Genomic DNA, 22,342 nt, shown 5'->3' on the forward strand with positions numbered 1-22,342 from the left:
AGAACAATCTAAACAAAGAGTTGCCCAAAGAATTAAGGATATAGATGCACAAACTGATACAGCTATCCTTAGTAAGGTAGGTAACTTGAAATGGTTGAGTAACTACAAATGTACTTTCCAAGTAGATAGCTACTTGAAGTCACAACTCCCAAAACATCTTAGGGAGATATTCACGAGAGTGAGATTTGAACAGTTTGACACAATGAGTGTCTGCATTTGCGGAGCGGCAGAGGTGGAGGACCTGGCTCACATCCTATTTGACTGTTGCCTGTTTAAGAGGATGAGAGACAGGTATCTTGGTTTATATATCAGACAAATGACCCATTGGGATACCCATATCAAAATAACTTACCTTATGTCTGGCTAGAACTTGAAAATAACATTTAAAGTAGCACAGTATTTAAACAAAATGATTCGGTTGAGATCTGCATATGTGAAATTGATTGGGGTAGATTGCAAGGCGACTGTGAAATATAATGTTATTATATTTTATCCATATCTTAAATTATTGTACATTATTACAATTTTATTTTGGATTGTATTTTATTACTATTTTATCTTAAATCGTATTTTGTCTAGATTCCATTTTAAATTGTATTTTACCAAGTTCCATTTTAAATAGTATTTTATCAAATTTCATTCTGAATTGCTTTTATTAAATTTTAGTAACAAATTGTTGCTGGAACTTTGCATTTTGATATGGCCCAAGTGCTAATCAATAAAGACTTATTATCATATTGTTACCAGGAAAATGGATACATTAACATGTTCAGTAGAATGAAGCTTCACTTTAAGAAAGACTTATAGCTTCTTTTTAAACAAAAAAGATAAACAGAATTGCAGTCATTTTCCTTTTTTTTCTTTCAGCTTCAGCATCAACAGAATCAACAACAAATCATTAACCTTCAAGCAATGCAGCCTCAACAACAATCTTTCGTAAGAAAAATATTCATAATAAACCATATTCTGGAGGTCTTTCACAATATAGAAAGTCTTGGGGTTTAAATTGGCATATCCTGCTAATTACTGCTATTAATTTCCATGTTCTTGGAGAAAGCTGAAAGTGATATCACAATAATAAGAGTGAAGTGGCTTTGAATGTCTATTTCTCAGTCTCTTGTTTAAAAAATAGGCTAACTACAGTATGTGCTCTGTAAATTTTCTAATAGGGTAATTATTGTTTGAAATATTACCCATATAATACTTCCCATATTTAAGAGATAGATAGTTTTCGCGGGTACTTACATGTATGGTATTCAGCTTTGTTCGGGTATTTTCCCACGTCATTATAGTTGTGCTTTTAAAGTTGGAGCAACGTTTCGGCAGAATCTCATCTGCCATCATCAGGCTTCTGTATTGTGTTCTCACAGACTCACAGACTCACACAATACAGAAGCCTGATGATGGCAGATATTGCTTGTACAAATACTATATATTGCTTGTACAAATACTCCATCTAGTGGATTAGGTATCAATGAATTTCACTACTAGTCTGCTTAAATCAAATTTATAGCTGCTAAAAATGTGTTTGATTTGAACTGTGATTATCAACCTCCTGATGAACTATGTTGTAATACTGCTGCCTTCTGCCCTCTATGCTTAATAATTTTTACTTCCACTGAAAAAGTCTTTTTTGTACTACTTCTTTTAGAGGATTAGATTAATTTATTTAAAAGTTCTCAGGGGAGGTGTAGGAGACCTTGCCAGGAGAAGTCTATTTGCTTTTCACTGTATAAATGTTCCACGTGCCCTTATTATTGAGAGTAAAGTCATTATCGTTCCTACAACTTTAGCACTTTATAGAATAAATAGCACAACGTTACAATGTTTATGTGATCACCTAGCTATTCCAATAAGAATAGATCCAATACAGAAAGAAATAAAAGCTTACAATTCATGCTCCAAATAGTTAGGGAACATTTTTAAAGATCCATTCTTTTTAGCCCAAAGTGTGCAGCAACCTCCAACTTTTTCCATTTATTGAGAATGTCTTTGTTTCACTTTGCTTTGACTTTCTCACAGAGATCTAAACAAATGAATTTAGCTGCTGTGTTAATACATTTTATTTATTTTGATTTAGACAATCAGTTGAGAAGCATTTCATGTATGCTTCTGTATAAGAAAAGGTAATTTAGCTATAAAAATCATGACTTTGTTTTTGTTTTGCCAAAATACACATCTGGGAACAGTTGCTCAATTTCTAAAGAAAGAGAAAAATATCCAACTTAACATATTGCCTTCACATTTCATAAATGGCCAGAGATTTTATTTTTGAACTTTCCAAAGAAATAGCATTTAGAACTCCAGTTTTAGTCTATTGGAATGAAGTCAGAAAATACTTGCATGATGGAAACATTAATGTTTCAAAGAGAGAATATCTTGTAGAATAGACCGCAAGTGGATAAGCACATCATTTCGATGTTAGTCTCAATATTGCCAGAAAAGGTAGTAGATCAAAGCCTCTCTTTTCTGTGCAAAGCTGATAATGAGGTTGAGCGAAAAACAGTACTTACTGTCAAACAGATGGCTAAACACATCACTAACCATCTATTAAAACTTGGCTCTTCTCCAGCCACAGTCCATATTAAGGGCAATGATTGATGGAGGTTTTTTTTCTTACCAGTAGTTAAATGAGCTATGCAGAAAACAGGAGAGAATCAATTCTGGTCTTCTTATTGAGGCACAATAGAGACCACCTATGTAGACAGAGGAAACCATGCCAGCATATTATGTGCTGCCTCATAGATCAGGAAAACATGTTAAATAGGCAATCTGGATGGACTCTTATAAATTGTAACAAAAATTGAAGAAAGCATTGATCTCCCAAATCCTCATCCTGCCACCCAAGTTCTGAATGTTCAAATGTTGCACCTTCTGAATATATTGAATGTTAAAGATAATTTCTTTAGTATCTAGATGCTTCTGAGTTTCACACTGAGTTATGAGATACCACATGTTCTGTCACACAAAACATTAATCATTCACATCCTAGAATAATGAATATCAACGGTCGCAATATTTATTTTTGCTAGGCTCATTTAAATGTCTGACAGTCCTAGTCAAATTCAAATTTCCATAACTAACAACTTCAGGTAACTTTATGTTAAAATATGGCTTTAAAGTACACAATTCAAGTATGAAACATAAACTGCAGTTTTTCAAGAATTTTCTTTTACAATTTTATTCTTTTTACTAGTCAATAATTTTCTTCTTTTACAATTTTATTCTTTGTACTAGTCAAACTTTTCAGCTAGTTGTGTTGGCTTAGTATCCTTATACACTAAATTTAGTGGATTTTGCTTTGTTTGAAAATGTGCTTTGGTGCGTAAGAAATTAAAATCAAACCAATATATCCTTGGGGCCTTTTTAGACATTTGAACTGGAATCTTGTCCCTGTGAGCAAGTTATTTTTTCCCTACTTTCTGAGACCCTAACATAATTGCATTTGATTTAAATTAGAAGATTATATATTATTTTCATTTATCTTAATTCTTCTATTATTTAAATACTTCATTTTAATTATTCTGTAAATTTATATCTAGATTTTTATAGCTAAGCATGATCACTAGAAGTATGTGTTTGTGTGTACATAGAATCAACTTTCTGTTATATTGGTTTTAATTTGACTCTTTTTTCACAACATATTGTACATACATACATACATACATACATACATACACACACACACACATACATATATATATATATTCATATATATGACTAATTTAACTATTGGTGTTAATATTTAAGAGAGATTATTGAAATACGGCTGAATAGCTTGGATTATTAAAATGCTTTAACCATTTAACGGGATCCAACATAAAGAGAAAAAAGAGAAAAAACAAAATTGTAAATTTTTCAGACTTGTACACCTAATAACTTATCTCAAAATGTTTAATACTTTTTTTCCTATCACAATGTCTATCACTCTGAAATCACATTTTGGTTAATCTATTTTAAACTCTTCTTGATCATACAAATCTATCAGCCTGGATTTCTTAGCATTTTAAAGCATTTTTTCCAGGATTTTGTGAGTTTAGTTTTAGTCTTTAAAGTGCATTTGGCTTTAGTGAATGTGGACAAGTCCAAAATGAGTTGGCTTGAGCATTTCAGGATTTCCTGTTCATTTTCAGTTTTGCGCATGAGGACAGTTCTGACTTACAGTTAACAAGTGCTGCTATTCTATCTATCTCATGATCCGTAATATATTGGCTTGATTCATATAGTCATTTAGACACTAATACAAATTGAATGTTTTACCATTTAACACTGGGTTAATAATCCCACAGGCTACATGCACTCCACCCAAATTGTGAAATGGCAATAATTTACATAAGACATAGCTTCACTGCACAGTTTAGACTGCATGCATTAGCAGAATTGAAAACATATGAATTGGTGTCATGATTAGTATATGTTTTGGATTATTGTTAATTTATGGTACTTTTTATAAACAATTAAAAATTATTCAGATAAATATCAATTATTTATGAGAATTCTAGCATAAAGAATAACCATTCTAACAAATTAATGGTTAAGAAATTCAAATGATATGAACTGTGTTTCTTAATATCTTGAGATGAGTTTAATGTATCAAAAAACTCTATTAAAAACTCTATATTAAAATATTATTGAGATAATATTTTATAAGAGTTACTTGTCCATTTCATTATGTTGGAAAAGTAAAGCCCGGGTAGTCATTGACTTATGATCACTATGGGGTCCAGAATTGTTGTTGTTAGTGATGCAGCTGTCAAGTGAGATATCATGTGAATGAATCATTTAGCAATCACAAATTCTGGTTGCTGTTCTTAGGCAAGAATTGTGGATTGTTAACTGAGTACCACCTTGAACAAATGGGACTATCTGTTGGCTTCTGCTCTTTGCAATTCTGGTGACAACATATGTGCACCTCTCCTTTGTGTCCTGATCTGGGTACATTTGAAGACATAATGGCAGCATGAAAGAACACAATTAACAGCCTGTCATGGTCACATGACCATATTTTATGATGAATGTGCCAGAACTTGATACTTATCTCCATTTTTATTTATTTGTTTATTTATATCCCACCTTTATTATTTTCACAAATAATTCAAGACAGCGAACATATCCGTATTTCTAGCCAGGCGCCTTAACCATTAGACCAAAACTGGCTCTTTGTTTTATAATTTTGTGTGTGTGTGTGTGTGTGTGTGTGTGTGTGTGTATTAATTATAATGTTTTCAACAAAAACCATTGGTTTATTTAACAACCACTATATTTTTATATGACCACCACAAAAAAGGTTATAAAATTGTACTGTTCAACATGTTTTACAACTGTCACAGATGCAGTTCCATTATGGTCATAAATCAAGGAATACCTGTATTTGTACCACACTTACTTGTCCTATACTGCTACATCCCTTATCTTTACTTCAACATTCTGTAGCTGTGTAACTGAGATATTGAGACGTTGTGTTATTTATGTTATTTTATTACCTGTTTGTAGTAGTGATGGTGAATGAGAATGAGCAAAACTGGAAAGTTTGACTCTGTTCAAGTGGTCATCTGTTTAATAAATGATCTGACTTAAGAAGATAAATTATAATATCCACTAAAATACTTTGGTTATCTTGAAAACATTAAAGAATTCTAAATCTAAAAATTCAAGTCTTCAAAATCTTTGAAAGCCTTTGAAGAGAATCCTTAATGGAGAAAAAATAATTTGGTTAGGGATACATATTTGCCATAGAAAAAGCCCATAGGAAATGAGCACTTTTTCCTTACAAGAGATATTTTTTGAGATTAGAAAGACAATATACACTGTGAGTAATTTGCTATTTTTTTTTCTGATGCTGAATATTGCAGTTCCCAAGACAAGGATTGCAGCAGACCCAGCAGCAACAACAGACAGCTGCTCTTGTCAGACAACTCCAAAAACAGCTGTCAAGTAAGTATGTAGCATTAGATAAAGGTTCTTTCCTGCTTCTTTCCATCTGGGCTTTTGCATATTTGGAAAACAGTTACTGCCAACTCATTATGGTTAAATAATAAATCTGGCTATCATTGCTTGAGAGTAAAGGAATGTTGCTAGTGATAAAGCCCATATCTTAAAAACTTCAACATGTATGCACACACTGCTGTTTAGTAAGAATGTTTTAAATATTGTATTTCATCTTATTTGCCATGGATTGGGGGGTCAACCTACTTGTATCAAAATATTTTTCATGTGGTTATGAAAAAAGATGAATGATCTACACATATATATTCAAGATTATGTAGCTAACCAATGAATAATATAAGCAATTAACATATTTATTACAGATACTGACCTATAACAAGGCTCTAGACCAGTGATGGCTAATCGTTTCCACATTGTGTGCCAAAAGTGTGCTCACATGCCTGCACCCATGATGCAATATGTGCACGACTCACCCCGCCCCCTGCGAATGTGTGCACAATCCCCTGCGTGTGCACCATGCGCCTCTGTGTATGCGCATGCAACCCCCACATGCCGCATGCCTCTGCACATGCACACACATTTTCCATGTGCACGTCTCCCACATGTGTATCTCCCATGTGCACATCTCCTATGTGCACATGCCCGGCAGATATCCGACAATCGGCTGGCAGGAGTGCATGAGCATGTGCAGAGGGGCTCTTCCGGGCAACCTCTCATGTGCCAGCAGAAGTGGCTCTGCATGCCACTTCTGGCACGTGTGGCATAGGTTCGCCATCACGGTTCTAGACAGTTTAAAGAAGTAAAATCTCCAATAAAACAATCTGTTACTAAACCCAACAAGACAAAATCTTTTCAGTTCAAATCCAAAACATCAGTAGATTCTAAATGCCTGTCTAAATAAGATCATTTTTACCACTTTGCAGAACTCCAACAGGCTAAAAGTTGATCTATCTTAGGGTCAAGGTATTGCATAATTCTGGAGCTGCCACTTGAAATATGTGTTTCTAGGCTCATATTTCCTTGACTCATTGTGACACAGAGATCCCAAATATCTTCTGTCAGAATGTTTCTACGGGATTGACAGATTTTGATCAGGGCAGACATTAAGTCAAGATATATAAATGACATATGTGTTAACACTAGTATTTTAGACTTGGAGAATCTATTGGCAATGAATCCTGTGATGCAATTGTAGTAGAATTCATAAGCAGCCTTATTATAAACCAAGTTTCCATTGTTGTTTCCAAATAGTTTCAAAGGTAGTCCCGAGTAAAGAGCAATACAGTAGTCTAAGTATGAGATGAGAAAGTCATTAGATGAAGGTGCCAAGGCTTTTTTGGTCCAAGAAAAATCATTACTATACATCAGGCAAAGCTGAATAATGTCCCTCTCACAAGCATTAGGCTTTACCTGTTGCTTGAATAAAACCATAGTGAACCGTCAAGTTATAGATTCATCTTTTGATGAGACCCATCAAAACCCAACATACTTGGCTGTTTATACATGAACAGAATTTACTGTAAATAGATGTGTATATCATCATCATAATGATGATAGCCTCACCTCATACTACTGGATGATCTCACTCAAACATATATTTTCATATAGAAGTTTAATAATATATTAGAAAATGTTAAGTCCTATTGCACTTATCATGGAGAAATCAAAGACTGGACTATCCTTTCCCCATTAGTCTATTGGAAACCATCAGTGTCCACAACTCTTATGGGTGTTTCAGAAGGATAAAATGATTGATGTTATTGAGTCCCATAGGATTAGAGAGAGTACATTCCAACCAGATACCAATGAAGGTGAGAGTAACAGTGCAGCTTCAGTCCCAAGTTCAAATTTGAATCTGAAGGAAATGATTCAGAGGGTGCATTTCATCAAGAATCCTTTGAAGCTGATACCTTACCATTTTTTCAAAATCAGCTCCAGAGTAGGTGGAGGAGGCATGAATGGCCATGTGATGGAACTACCTACCAATCAATTGGGGGAGGAAAATTCTCAACGACTGAAAGCCCAGGATTGTCAGAATTATAATATGCCAGGGGAGGGCCATTTAAATTAGTTCTCCATCCTTTCAGAAATGAAAGACTCTAATCATTCATATGTTGACCAGAAAATGACCAGACCATGATAAAGGTCTTTCATTTTCATGCCTCGTCTATTCTGAAATACAGACAAGAAGCAGTATATGTATGCATTGGAACAGAGATCACCTTAGCCAAAGCCATGAAATATCGACTCCATTCAAAAACAACCTTGGGAAATTCCAACAGAAGGATCATACCATGAGCTTATTCATGCAATTTAAATACACTCACACTTGGTCCGCTGGAGAACAACACCTTTGGTTATTGCCAAAGGTTTTCATATTTTGCTTTTAGTCTTATTTATTAACCATTATTTTCCCATAGCCTTAAGTGACAGGATATGAGTTGCATGAAGATTTTATGAGGTGAGTGGAACCAGAACATTGAAATTCTTTAAAAAAATAAACTAAAATTAAAAAGAGCTTAATAAAAAAATCCAGTTTGAGTATGTGTATGTATATGTTGTTTTTCTTAAATATGCAAAATCTATATCAGAGGTTTCCAAACTTGGCAACTTTAAGACTTGTGGACTTGAACTCCCTTTAAGACTTGTGGATTTCAACTCCCAAAATTCTCCAGCCAGCATGGGATTTGATATTACAGCATTTTTATATTTCTGCTCCTTAGGTAACCAGCCCCAGCAAGGTGTGAATCCGTACAGTCATCTTCCACACTTCTGAATCTGAAAGATGTCAGGAAGAGAAAGTATTTGCACTGAAGAACAGGGAGAGAAGAATTTGTTGCACTAATTACTCCCCCCATTTGTGTGCGTGTGTGTTGCCAATAATGTGAATATGTAGGAAATAGATGATTTTATGTTATTCTTTTGTCTGTAGAAAATTACAGAAATATAAATTATGTGGGACTTAACCTGTGGCTGCAAAATATATGGATTTGGTGCTTTAAGAGTTTTTTTTCCCAAGAGGGTAAAAAGTCCTGAATTATTATTATTTTTTTGTGCAAAAAAAGTCTTTTTTAAAAACAAACAAACAAAATCCTTAATACTGTGTGGGACCAAATGCTGACTAAAAAGACACCCTTATTTATTTGTTTGTTCATTCATATATTTATTATTTAGTTTTCCCCATTTGCTAATTTTTGGTCATCTGTATATTTATATAAGAATGCCATAATTTTTGTGTGTGTCCTGTGCTAAGCACATTTGGCTACAAACGTATTCCACAGTTCTTGATCTGCAGCCATAATTAACCCTAATACAATTGCTAAATTTAATTTTCAATGCAAAATCTATGACAACATGCAAAGAATCAAAAAGTGATTTCAAAGCCTAAATTATCACTGATCATCTTACTTTGAGGGAGAAAAATGTTAGCTGGTGTTGTAGATGTCACAACTGATTTCAGGCTGTAACCTAGCAAAGGGTATTGCCATCCATACCCTTCCAATGCAACATTTGTGCGATGTAAATTATGCCCGTTTTTCAAAGAATTACAGCTTGCACCTTTAGATAGATAAGAAGCATTGTGTCTTTCAGATTGCTTCCTCTGTTTTCAGAAACATTAGCAGAGAACATACTCCTAGGATTTTCCCTAGATATTTCCCTAGATATTAAGATGGCCTTTTGCTATTTCATAGTCTTTGAATGATCCAAAATTATTTCAAAAATTATTTCAATTTTTCAATAGGTAATACAAATGATTCTAATATGAAGAGATCTGTTAGGATTAATGCTTTCTCTTGCAATCTAGCATTCAACATGCTAGAGAATGTATACATGTGTTTGTGTATAAAGCATGCATGCATGCATGCATATGTGCACATGTGGACATATGCATGTATTTGTGTGTATGTGTGAAGGTATATATCTAAATGCATGCTTCCATAGATGAGAAATATTCTATAAATAAGAGTCCTGACCTATACTTTAACATGTCATAGGCTGTTGGTATAAGAGAAAGAGTAGGGATTCAGACAGATTTGGAAGGGACCTTGAAGCTCTTCTAATCCACTCCGTGCTCAAGCAGGAAACCTTATACCATTTCAGACAAATAGTTGCCCAATTTCTTCTTAAAAACCTCCAGGGATGGAGCAACCACAACTTCTGGAGGAAAATTGTTTCACTAATTCATTAAGTGCAGATCCAATGGAAAACCAATAACTGATGATATTTATTGCAAGTAGGGCTTTCATTATAAAATGTCTCAAATGGGAGAGTTTAAAAAAAAAGCTGCTATATCAAAGGTGTCAAATTGGTGGCCCGTGGGCCAGATGCATCATGCGCAGGCCACATCCACCCCTGTGAAGGGGGGAAATGTAATATGTCATGGGACGGCAATGTGACACCATGAGTTTGACACCTGTTGCTATATAATGGCACTAATACATTAAGGAGGCATATCTATAGTGTTAGCTTTGTGAGGAGGTGCATTTTGTAATGAATCATCAAGTAGAAACTGATGTTATACTGTAGAATTCAGGTTTGATTATCTCAGTGGTAGAATCTAATATTTATCACCTTATCAATTGTAACAACTCGGCTTTAGTTTCCGAGTCTTAGAATAATGGCTTTTCATTTTGTAAGATAGTTAAAAACATTGATTTTATTTATGTAAATACATCTGTATTTATACATTTGCTGCAAAAGCACAACTATATTATTCAACAAATTTATATCTGAAATAGAAACTATTTTAACTTTGTGGAAGTGATATTTGCTCATATTTGGGTAAAGACTAAATAGAAGAAACTGTTTTTGTGAATTTTGAGTATTTTTAGAGTTAGATGAACAACTTTTTGAATGTGTTTCATGTAGGGCATATTTAAAATATTTGAGACTATTTTACCACGTATTCTGTCATAACTATACATTTCCTTGTGATAGAATTACAGTAAGGATTATTACAGATGAAATAATATCTATTAAGCAAATCAATCCATTGATGTAGAATAAAATTTGAATTGCAACACCAAGCCAATGCATTTCTATTTTCTCATAATGATATGAGAATATTTAGGGTAATAAATACTTCTGTGAACTACTGTACACTGTGAAAACATTTAGGTTGCACATTGTGAAAAAAAAACTTTTGAAATTTCTTGTAATTTGAATGTATAACATTATTTACCTTTTAAATGAAATCATGCCTATTTTCCTTATTATATACTTTGTTTTCTTAAAAATAATTAACAGTTGTAAATATATTTAAAAAATATTTGGTATTGCAACAAACTGCTGATTCAAGTTTATATTCTTTATTATCACTGTTCAATTATAACAAATGCAGAATAGTATTCATTTCTGTGCTCTATTAGTTGCTGGTTAAATATATAACGTGTAAAAGATGGCACATCCCAGCACTATGGGGTTGGTGGTTCAGGTCTCTAGTTTTGCTCATTTCATGTTTCATTTGGTGACAATCCATCAAACCTGGAGATCAACAGCTAGTTCTGAGATTTTACCATTGGATGGAGTCTGGCTTACCACCAGGTGAAATTGCTAAAAATGTATATCTGAATTAATAGTATTCAAAAATATGACTAATTGACATAGAAAATCCAGTGAAAATCCAAACCCTTCTTTAAATGTAGAATTTGAAATATGAAACTAAAGAATTGTCTGGAGGTTTCAAAGAAAGGCCTATTTTTTTAGATTCTGTTTCCTGTAATAGTTATTCTGGAAGCTCTTGGACTGAATGATAGTGAAAATCTTCTTTTTGTTACCAGTGCCTGATAAGTATCTGAAAAAGTTACAAAAATATTGATAACTTTATTTTTATAACTTGTGAAGCCAAATATGGCTGCTTGAGTCCTTATGAAACTTCAGTTAGAATGATTCAACTATTCCCACTCTGAACATATTCCAGATGTGTATGCAATCTTCCAAATTTATCAGCAGTAGCCATGCAGACAATCAATTCAGGGAGACCATATCCATGCATCTGGAAGGCACTCAGGCTACAAAAGATTGAAGTTATACTTCTGAAAAGTGGATTGGCATAGAGAACATCTGCCAGGGGCAGAGACAAATTCAGATTACTCTAGATTGTGCATCATACTGAAAATTCTGTTTTAATTTTAAGGTGTGGTTTTAACACGGCCTTTCCTTTTTGTTTCAGCTCTGCCAATTCTGATATTGGAAATACAGAGTTCCTGTTATTTCATGAAACAAGCTCTGTTAGCTGGGTCTATGACAAGGGTGTCAAACTCATGTCGTCACAGCAGCATCACATGGAGTATTGGGACTATTTTGCCCTTTGCTAAACTGTGGGCATGGCCAGCGTGTGACGCATCTGGCCCATGGGCCGGGAGTTTGACAGTCCTGGTCTATGGCAAAATTGTAAAGAGCTTATTAAGATTCTGTATTTAATAATATAGATTTAAATAAGTCAGTATCTATTTTATTACATAATTCCATGAGACAACAGGTGTTCCAGGCAAGTCACAACAACCTCTGATTTTCCTCTCCCCTTATATTCACATACAGGTGAACTAAATCATGATTATAGAACATTTGTTCAAAATTTGGCATTTTAAATCATCTCATTCAAGGAGGATAATGCCAGGAAAAATGTCAGCTTCTTTTTCATACTAGGAAATCATTTTTTAAGTGTAAACTGTAAATTTCTTAAGAGAATCTTGAAATATTGATTTTCTCCTGTTGTTACAGATAACAAAATTAATGATGTCAAGTAAATGGTTGAATTTAGCCATATGTGTTTATTTTTTCTCACCTTTTTTCTTACCTAGGAATGAAAAGTAGGCAATTCGAGTCGTTCAGCAGCTAACATATTGAGGAGAAAAATAAGTTGGACTCCTAGAGCAAGCACTATAGATTTAGGGAAATTAGGATACACACACATACAAACACCCACACCATATTCCTGGTAAGGCAAACTCAGCAAAAATGAATTATATCCTCCAAAGATAAAGAAAAATAAGATACATAGTTTATATAGCAAGAATCTTGGTTCAGGATTGAAGCTCATGATTAGGTAACAAAGTTATCTTACTCTCCTTGCAAGTGGATAGGTTAAAATATACAAAATTTACTTCAACTATAGCCACCATTTATAGAGGCATAACACTAGAGGGACCACTGAGTTCAATCTCTTGCCCAGGTTTTTCCTAGTTATTATCATCTGCTTGAAGTCTTTTAGTGAACCTTGCATAAATAAACCTACAAATAGTGATTACTATTTGGTAATTGCTTCCACTGCTGAATTACATGATTAAGAAGATTTTTCTAACATACAACTGCAAACCGTCTTCTTGTAATTTTAATCAATTTTTCTTACTCTTCTTTTGTGTCACACTGTTTTCATTGTTTGAAAAATTATCATTTTTTCCTCTGAAAGCTAAACATGCCAGTTACTTTGTTCTCTCTTAATGGGATTTAATTCCTAGTCTTCTGTATCTTGCTGCCATTTTTAAAATTGGAAATTTAGTTTCTCTGAATTATTCTTAGGGTATGGTGCCCAGAACTGGACATCAATAGAATCCAATCAAGTTATTTATCTAAAAAATATAAGCATGAGAAAAATTGTTCTTGATGAATAAATTGCAGATTGGCTGTGTAAAGAATGAAGATGTGCTAGAAACAACTACTACGTTAACATAAATTAGGTGTCTTTAAAGGTCATCAGGTGAATGGCAGGTGACCATGAATTTAGAAAGAGAAAAAACCATATTAAATATAAGTCCTGGAGCAGAGGCCTATAAATGAGTTTGATTCTTGTGTATTGCATTGGACAATCTCTGTTTACATGGCTCCATTCTTATCTGCAATAAGGAGACTGAGCTTGTTGAAGCCTGTCTTACAAGACTGTCTTACAAATAAGACAATTCCTGAATAAGAGGTCACCTGAGATTTATAGTCATGCCTGCATGAAGCTTATAGCAACTATTCTTTTTCATTCCTTCCTTCCCATGCACTAGCAACTGTAGAAGTTGAATCCATGCATGCTGCTGAGAATTAGCAGAGGTCTTCTTTCTGAACAAAGCTGAAATGTTGCATTCAAGATGTCTACCTATATTTGGGAGATTCTGGCCATTTTGTCCTATAAAGATTGCCCTCTCTTTCAAAGCATTGACAAAAGGTTGTGTTTGTGAGGAAGGCGGGGAGGGCAATTTGTAGATGGATACTTAATATGCTATAGACCTGGTTGCTTGTAAATTAAGGAATTCCAGCTTTTAGTGACTGATACTGAAACAACCACAAATTAAATGGAGTCCAAACAGTAATTCATGTTAGTATGCCCATTGAGATTGGCCCTGAAGTACAATTGCAACTCTAAATTCTGGCATTATAGCAACTATCTTGAAACCTCTAGCATGCACAGATAGGATCTATTTAGTTTGCCTATGTAGACTACTAGCCATTACGTACAATGAGGATTCATCACAAAGTCACTGACAACTGTTACTCATCATCAGCACTCCAACTTTATCCATGTTCCCTGTTACATTTTCCAATAGGCTTGGAAATGAACTGTATTCACAATCCAAACCTTCACTGACACAATGATGTCATCCCCTTTGTTCACAGGGATTTAAGAATTTCTGCCTATAGAACTCAACCTCCACCACTGATAATCCAGTAACAAGTATACTTTCATACTTTTCAGTATAAATATGCAAAATATGCAGACTATGTTAAGGTATTTAGAAAGGGAGAAGCATAATCCCTGCTCACCCTCAATTCTTTATATAATCTCATCCCCATGAAATGCCATTACACAATGCAGACTTATCCTGTCTGATGGATTAAAACTATCAAGTGCAGAGTCACCCTATCTGATCAGTATAAAAACACATTTCTTAACATCCAATAGTGTAATCTATGGTTGCTGTCTCCTCCCCATCTAACCAAAAGGCATCTTACTCTATTCCCTTTATTTCTGAAATCTTGGAACACTGCTGAGGCCATATGCTTTTTATTAAGATTATATTTAAGATTATATATATTATTTATATATAATCTGATTAATATGAAAGAGGATCAGGAATATCTAAGTACCCTTGATTCTTGTTATGAGAAGTTTGAATAATGTCTTCATTCAGTGTACTGGAATGAGTCAACGTATGTACATATTGTTACTCAACAAATTCAGTGGGATAGGTAGGTAGTCATTAGTTATCCTAATGACTTCAACAATTTTTAAAACATACCTGTCATGATTTTAACTTACACTGCAATAATACATCTTGATATTTTGTTGTTTTACTGATCCCACTCTCCACACTGATCAAGTTCTTCAACGTCTTTATGATAGTTTATGCTGAGCTGTAGTATTGACTTATCCTGTATTAGATATTATACATATTTTCTTAAAATATTTCAGATAAATCAAGCTAAATAAAATTCATTTTCTTGTGCATTCCTGCTCCCCAATCAAAGACCCAGACTGCTTTATAGGATCTCTCAATTTTTAGTATGAATTTATTCTTAATTTTGATCTTATCAGGCAAGAGGTTTCTTTTAAGTAGCCAACAAGCTATAGGCATTCATTTCTCAATCCATCAACCATCATTCACATTCCACTGAAATTTGTATTGTGAAGGCTGATGTTTTAAAATTTTATTTTGGGAACTATAGTTTTATAATCCACTGCAGAGTTTGATAACAATCCCCTCCCATAAGCATTCCTTTCTAGAGATCTCTGTCCATCTTAAAAGGATCTACTGTGTTTTTAACTGGGCACTTTTAGCTATCAAGGATGTTCTTCAGCATTAGCCCATCTTCTAAGAGGTGCTGAATAGCCATACTGAAGAATTTGGAAAACTCACATAGCACCAGATCAGATGGTCACAGTTGTTTTTCTTGCATTTTCACTTTCATAATTATTACATTTCCTCAACAGGTTATGTAGGCACATAGGTTTACTTTGCTGTTTTCCATTTGCTGGTCATTGGAATTATTTGTAATTGTTCTTTTAGTACACCCCCCTTTTAAAGAAATTCTTACAATTTTTAAGCTTTCTCATTACTTTCTCCCTAACACAAAACCATTTTTGTAATCACTAACTTTATTAAAATCTGACTTTTTAAAAGTTGAATATACATATTTATTCTATTCAGGTTTAGTTTCCTTTCGAATCAGTATCTCCAATCTTACATGGTAACTTTTTTCTGATGTTCTTGCTATTTCAACTTTGTCAGCTAACTTTTCCCTATTAGGAAAGTTTCTTGCATATTTTAAAAATTTGCCCTGAGAAGAGAATTTAAAAACAATATGCATGTGTTCAGTACATAATACATAAAGTACTAGGACAATACTTTTGGACATACTATTTTGATTGTTTTAAGAGCATTCAGGATCATATTGATTTCATGTGCCCATAAAGAAAAACACTGTTTCTTGCCTTTCAATAAAGTATACTGGTAATAAATAGTATGCTTTAAAAACCTATAAAAGTATTTCTTCACATACAATAATTGGCAATATAATTAATATTTACATTTTCATTTCTTCAGATGCAGTTTGGATAGCACTTGTAGAAAAATAATGCAAGCTTTATTTAAAAAAAAATTAAACAATTATTTCTTATTTGTTCTTCCACTGCCCCTGCAAAGGGACTTCTGCACAAAAGAAGTATTGTAGTATTACAAACAAATCCATATTCTTTGTTTTAAAATATTTGAAACAATCAAAAATTTAAAAATGGTCATTTGCATCAATTATAAATGAAACCAGCAATCATATTTTTCAATAACTTTATGATGTTTATACAGTACTATCAAGTGGGAAATAAAAACTAGCATTTAAAAAATCCATTATTGTGCTAAATATTTTGTATTGCAAGTATCTTTAGAGAATATGTTGTCATTTTCACTGTTATTTTTGTTGGAAACTTAAGTGCCTTAAGTTTTTAAGGTTACTTTTTAATAATGTCTTAAAATCAACACTAGGTCATAATGCAAAATCTTCTCAAACTTAAATGTCTTTTAGCTTGATAACTGTAAAGTTAGAATTGTAATAGCACCAAAATTGAAATGTCTTTTGACTGGTTTTGATTAAACATCTTTGAAAGCCAAATAGTCCATTTTAGACTTTATTCCCAATTGTAATAACTTGAACATATGTCACTGTGAAATCCCTGCCAAACTGATTCTTAGCCACACATTTATAAATGCCTGAATTTGATGAATTTGGATTGTGAATTATTAATGTTCCTTGTGGATGAAGAATCTCACTTCCAGATAGTTGACCTTTGATGCCTGTGAGAAATAATGAATGGTTAGGCAGCTCCCATGTAATTTCTGGATCTGGTATCCCAAATGCCATACAATGAAGCCGAATCGCCAACCCAGACACAGTGTGAATATTCCTTGGGGGTCGTTTTGTAATCCTTGGTGAATGTCCCACAATTGTTACAAAAACAACTACCCTTGAATCACCAATATAGTTCTGAGCTTTGCACATATAATTTCCTCTATCATGAATATTGGTTTCTCTAATAAGTAAGGTACCATTCTCCAGTAATGTATACTTCCCATTAATTTGAGGCCGGTCTAAGAAAAAGCCACTGGGAAGTGTCCATATAATGTTTGGCTTGGGACTTCCAGCAGCAAGACAGTGAAGCAATAAAGATTCCCCATTCATGCTTTTTATTGTCCCTCCTGAGTGGAAAACAATTGTGGGTGTTTCACCAGTTTCCAATATGATCAACTTTTCAATGTAGCCTACTTGATTTTTAGCTGTACACCTGTATTTTCCTGCATCTGCTTTTGAAAGTCTATTGATAACAAGAGTGCCATTGCTTCCCAAATAAAACCGGAGTGTTCTAATACCAACATAGAACCGTGTACCATTTGGTAATATCCAAATTATCTCAGGATGTGGGTTTCCATCAACAGAACAATTCAAGAACATGGTTTTTCCAGGTTTTGCTATGACTTTCTCATTAAATGGGTTCCTGAAAACCGGGCGCCTTAGGATCTCAAGCACTTCCAAATGGACTACCAGCATGCTTTCTCCCTCATCATTACGTGCTATGCAAATAAACTCTGCTGTATCTGAAGATCTTACATTGCGAATTTCAAGAGTCCCATTTCTATGTACAGTTATCCGACTTCCATAGTATGGGGCTGTTAAGAAAATATTGTCAGGCATGATCCACATAATCTGGGGTGCGGGATCTCCTTCAGCATTACAAGCTATTTGTTTTTTTGAGTGTTTTATAGCTGTTGCTTTAATGACAGTCCTGTTAGAGTACAGACCATTGATCAGAGGTGGTTTAGAGATTACATCCAGTTTATAAACCTTGGTATCATCTCCACCAGGATTGCGTGCCACACATATATATTCTCCAGCATCTAAAAGCCTTACTTTAATGATTGACAATGACCCATTGATATGGAGAATATATCTCTGAGTAGAAGAAGCTAAAATCATATTGTTAGAAGGCAACAGCCAAAATATTTTTGGCTTAGGTTCCCCTATAGCATCACAGTCAAAGAACACATCATCTCCTGTTTTTATCTTTGCATAGGCCTTTAAATTCTGCTTGATACGAGGTGCAGCTGCAACCACTTTTATCTGTACTTTCATCTCATCTTTTCCCAGTGTATTTTGAGCATGGCAAGTGTAATCCCCCTCTTCCATCATTCCAACCTTATTGAAATATAGAGTCCCATTGTCAAACAGAGTATACTTCTTCAGTGTATGTCCACTATCATCGGCTTGCATTGCATTATTGATTGTTGTACCATCTGGCAAACTCCAAGTTATTTCTGGCTCAGGAGATCCTGAAGCTTTACAATCCACTTTGAAGTCTTTTCCATAAGGTACCAGTTTCTTAAAATACTGTTTGTGATCAATTTTTGCAGGCTTCATTGTCACACTGACTTTCAAAAGGGTCAAATCATCGCCCATTCTGTTTCGTGCTACGCAAATATAATTGCCTGCATCCTTTTCTGTGATTGACTCAACAGCTAAGGATCCATTGGGATACACATGGATTTGGTTTCCCATTCTGGAAAAAAAAGGGGGGAGGAAGAATCATTTATTTTGGGCTGTATGTCAAATTCCAAAGTTGTTGATTTTCATAGTAACTGCAGAATTTTTTTTTAAAAAAAAACTATTCTAGAATTATAGGATTGGAAGGAATCCAACTCAAACTCCCTTCTTGGTACAGGAATCCAAATTGAAGCATTCCTAAATACTTCATCTAAGTTTACCCACTGCCAGAAAATTTTTCTAATTAGCTGTCAGGGTCAGTGCTGATGAAATATAATGTATATTAGTGGGGTCCTAAAAGTGAAAGGAGTAGATTTCTATGTAATACAATGGCTGCTAAAGAAAATTTTGCAACTCTCCTAAAGTTATTTATTTGTTTAGTTCTATGGCTGCCCATCTCAGTCAAGTACCATGTTTCTCCAACAATACGGCCTCCACCAATAGGAAGGCCCAGCATGATTTCTAGGCATGAGGTGAAATTAAGCCCCGCCCCCAAAATTTAGACCTATTTAAACCATGCATTTCCCGCCATTTCTCACATTGTTTGTTAGAACTACATGATGTGAAGAGAAATGGGGGGGAAGGGGGGGGAGAAAACTTGCCTTTAGGAGGACCCTGCAGGTAGCCTAGAGTAGAATACCCTGATCTACTACTGACAGAACATCGGCAGATAGAAGCTCCCTGAAGGCAGAGTCACCAACCATTTCTATCAGCCGGTAGAAGCGGCCTTGGGGCGAGTGCTCACACGCAATCCCCTCACCACAAAGCTATTTCTATCGGCCGATGGAAGCTCCCCAAAGGCAGAGTCACTAGCCGCTTCTATTGGATGGTAAAAGCAGCCTCGGGGCAAGTGCTCACATGTACTTCCCTCACCACCAGGCCATTTCTATCGGCTGATGGAAGCTCCTCAAAGGCAGAGTCACCAGTCGTTTCTATTGGCCAATGGAAGTGGCCTCGGGGCGAGCACTCACACGCACTCCCTTCACCACGAGGCCGTTTCCATTGGCCGATGGAAGCTCCCCAAAGGCAGAGTCACCATCCGTTTCTATCGGCCGGTAGAAGCAGACTCGGGGCAAGCGCTCACATGCACTCCCCTCACCACATAGCAGTTTCTATCAGCCAATGAAAGCTCCCCAAAGGCAGAATCATCAGCTGTTTCTATCAGCTGGTAGAAGCGGCCTCGGGGCGAGCACTGACACGCACTCCCCTCACCACGAAGCAGTTTCTATTGGCTGATGGAAGCTCCCCAAAGGCAGAGTCACCAGCCGTTTCTGTCGGCCAATGGTAGGTCCACAAAGGCAGAGTCACTAGCTGCTTTGGGGTGAGGTGTGGCTATGCATCATGTTCCCAACTGCAAACTCAATCACGTACATATGCTGTTGTCAGAGTAAATATCAGACAACCCCAAGATTCCCGCTGCATTTCTGCTTCCCGAGCCAGCCACTCTTCTTTGTCCCCTCAGTTATTGTCCCCTATTTCCCCCGCCCCTGATTTCCCACTGCAACCACTTGTCTCGCAGGAGGGTCACTAAGGAAGCTGTTGTCTTCTCCTGTCCCGCCCTTTTAAACTTCTCTCTCCAGCCTTGGAAATCCATTTCTGGGGACCCCATCGCAGCTCCAACCTTGCTAAGCTTCCAGCCTAGACAAGCCCCCCTCCCAGACGCGCTCTGGGAATCCAAGGATCGGTTCTGCCCCCCCCATCTCTTACTATTGAGCAGAGCCTTTGGGGAGGTTCCATTGGCCGATAGAAACTGCTTGTGCCGATAGAAGCGGCTGGTTCTTTGGGGAGGTTCCATTGGCCGATAGAAACTGCTTCATGGTGAGGGGAGAGCATGTGAGCGCTCGTCCTGAGGCTGCTTCTATTGGCTGATAGAAATGTCTGGTGACTCTGCCTTTGGGGAGCTTCGATCGGCTGATAGAAACTGCTTCGTGGCGAGGGAAGTGCACATGGGACGCTGTAGGTGGGGGTGCACCTGGGGGAGGAAATTAAGTCACCCCTAAAAAGATGTCCTAGCCGTTTTTTCGGAGTTAAAAAAAAAAAAAGACCTGGCCTTATTTTATGAGAAACACGGTATATAACAATTGAAAATATTAAAAACATTTTAAAACAATAAAAACAGTAAAATACAATTGTTGAGTTCTCATTGAACAATAAACAGTACTGTAAGTAAGAAGAGAGTCAGTTTGGTCTAGTGGTTCCACCAGGCTGGAAAAGGAGAGACCACAAATTCTAATCCGTCATTAGTCACGAAAGCCAGCTGGGTGACCTTGAGCCAGTCACTCTCTCTCAGCCCAACTCACCTCACAGGGTTGTTTTGGGGAAAGTAGGACAAGGAAAGAATATTGGTATGTTTGCTTCCCTGGAGTTACAAATATAATAATGCAGCATAAAAAATTCTTTTAAAAAAGAAACATATAAAGTTGCCCTCAGAACTAGTGGAAATACTATTATTAAGTGGGATATATGGTAGGCTGCACAAAGAAAATCATATATATATGATTCTGAAATCTGAAACCACTGTAAAAGTCTGACTCACAGACGGACACAATACAGAAGCCTGATGATGGCAGATGAGATTCTGCTGAAACGTTGCTACAACTTTAAAAGCACAACTATAATGACGTGGGAAAATACCTGAACAAAGCTGAAGGCCATACATGTAAGTACCGCGAAAACTTAAGAAAAATATATATATATATATATATATATATATATATATATATATATATATATATATGTATGTATGTATGTATGTATGTATGTATGTATGTATGTATGTATGTATGTATGTATGTATGGTATTCGGCTTGGTTCGGGTATTTTCCCACATCATTGTAGTTCTTTTAAAGTTGTAGAATCCAGCCTAACTAAATTAAATACAGATGAAGCTGATAAAATAAGACACCAAGTTACCAATATCCTATGCACAAGCAAGCCACCCAAAAGCAACTTACAGAAAAATGAAATTAAAGCACTACAAACCCTGAAAAGAGATAGCAGCATAATCATCCTCCCAGCAGACAAAGGAAATGCCACTGTAGTAATGGACAGAAAAGACTACGAAACAAAATTGACAGACCTACTCCAAGACTCCACATAAAAACCCATAAACACAGACCAACCACATATCTGGAAAAATTAACCAAGAAGAAAATTATAACCAGCCACATAAGCAAAGAGATCCAACACACGATTATACCCAGAGAGAAATCTTCCAGATGCCCCAAACTATACGGCCTCCCAAAAATACACAAAGAAGGCATACCTCTCAGACCCATAGTCAGCTCCAGAGGAGCACCACTACAAAACCTAGCCAAATACCTAGCAAAGCAGCTACAGCCCCATGCTGAAACAGCAGCTTCACATGTACAAAACTCATACC

The 22,342-nt window shown here is 35.5% G+C and overlaps 2 protein-coding genes across 3 annotated transcripts in view; one reads left to right on the forward strand and one right to left on the reverse strand.

Moving 5' to 3' along the window:
- Positions 1–12,576, forward strand: part of MED12L (mediator complex subunit 12L) — a 196,110-nt gene extending 183,534 nt beyond the window's left edge. Inside the window, exons 42-44 of the mRNA XM_087965157.1 lie at positions 868–936; positions 5,853–5,934; positions 8,670–12,576. Coding sequence (XP_087821283.1) covers positions 868–936; positions 5,853–5,934; positions 8,670–8,722 — 204 coding nt within the window. The 3' untranslated portion in view covers positions 8,723–12,576. The remainder of the gene's footprint in view (positions 1–867; positions 937–5,852; positions 5,935–8,669) is intronic.
- A 2,827-nt stretch (positions 12,577–15,403) lies between these two features.
- The window catches only part of IGSF10 (immunoglobulin superfamily member 10), a 35,287-nt gene continuing 28,348 nt past the window's right edge, over positions 15,404–22,342 (reverse strand). For both annotated transcript variants that reach the window (XM_026665122.2, XM_087965151.1), the window contains one exon: positions 15,404–18,976. In XM_026665122.2, coding sequence (XP_026520907.2) covers positions 17,047–18,976 — 1,930 coding nt within the window. In that variant the 3' untranslated portion in view covers positions 15,404–17,046. The remainder of the gene's footprint in view (positions 18,977–22,342) is intronic.

This window comes from Notechis scutatus, chromosome 4 (assembly GCF_049901735.1).
Source record: "Notechis scutatus isolate UNSWTSFEM ecotype Mainland chromosome 4, rNotScu1.2, whole genome shotgun sequence".
Taxonomy (NCBI): Eukaryota; Metazoa; Chordata; class Lepidosauria; order Squamata; family Elapidae; genus Notechis; species Notechis scutatus.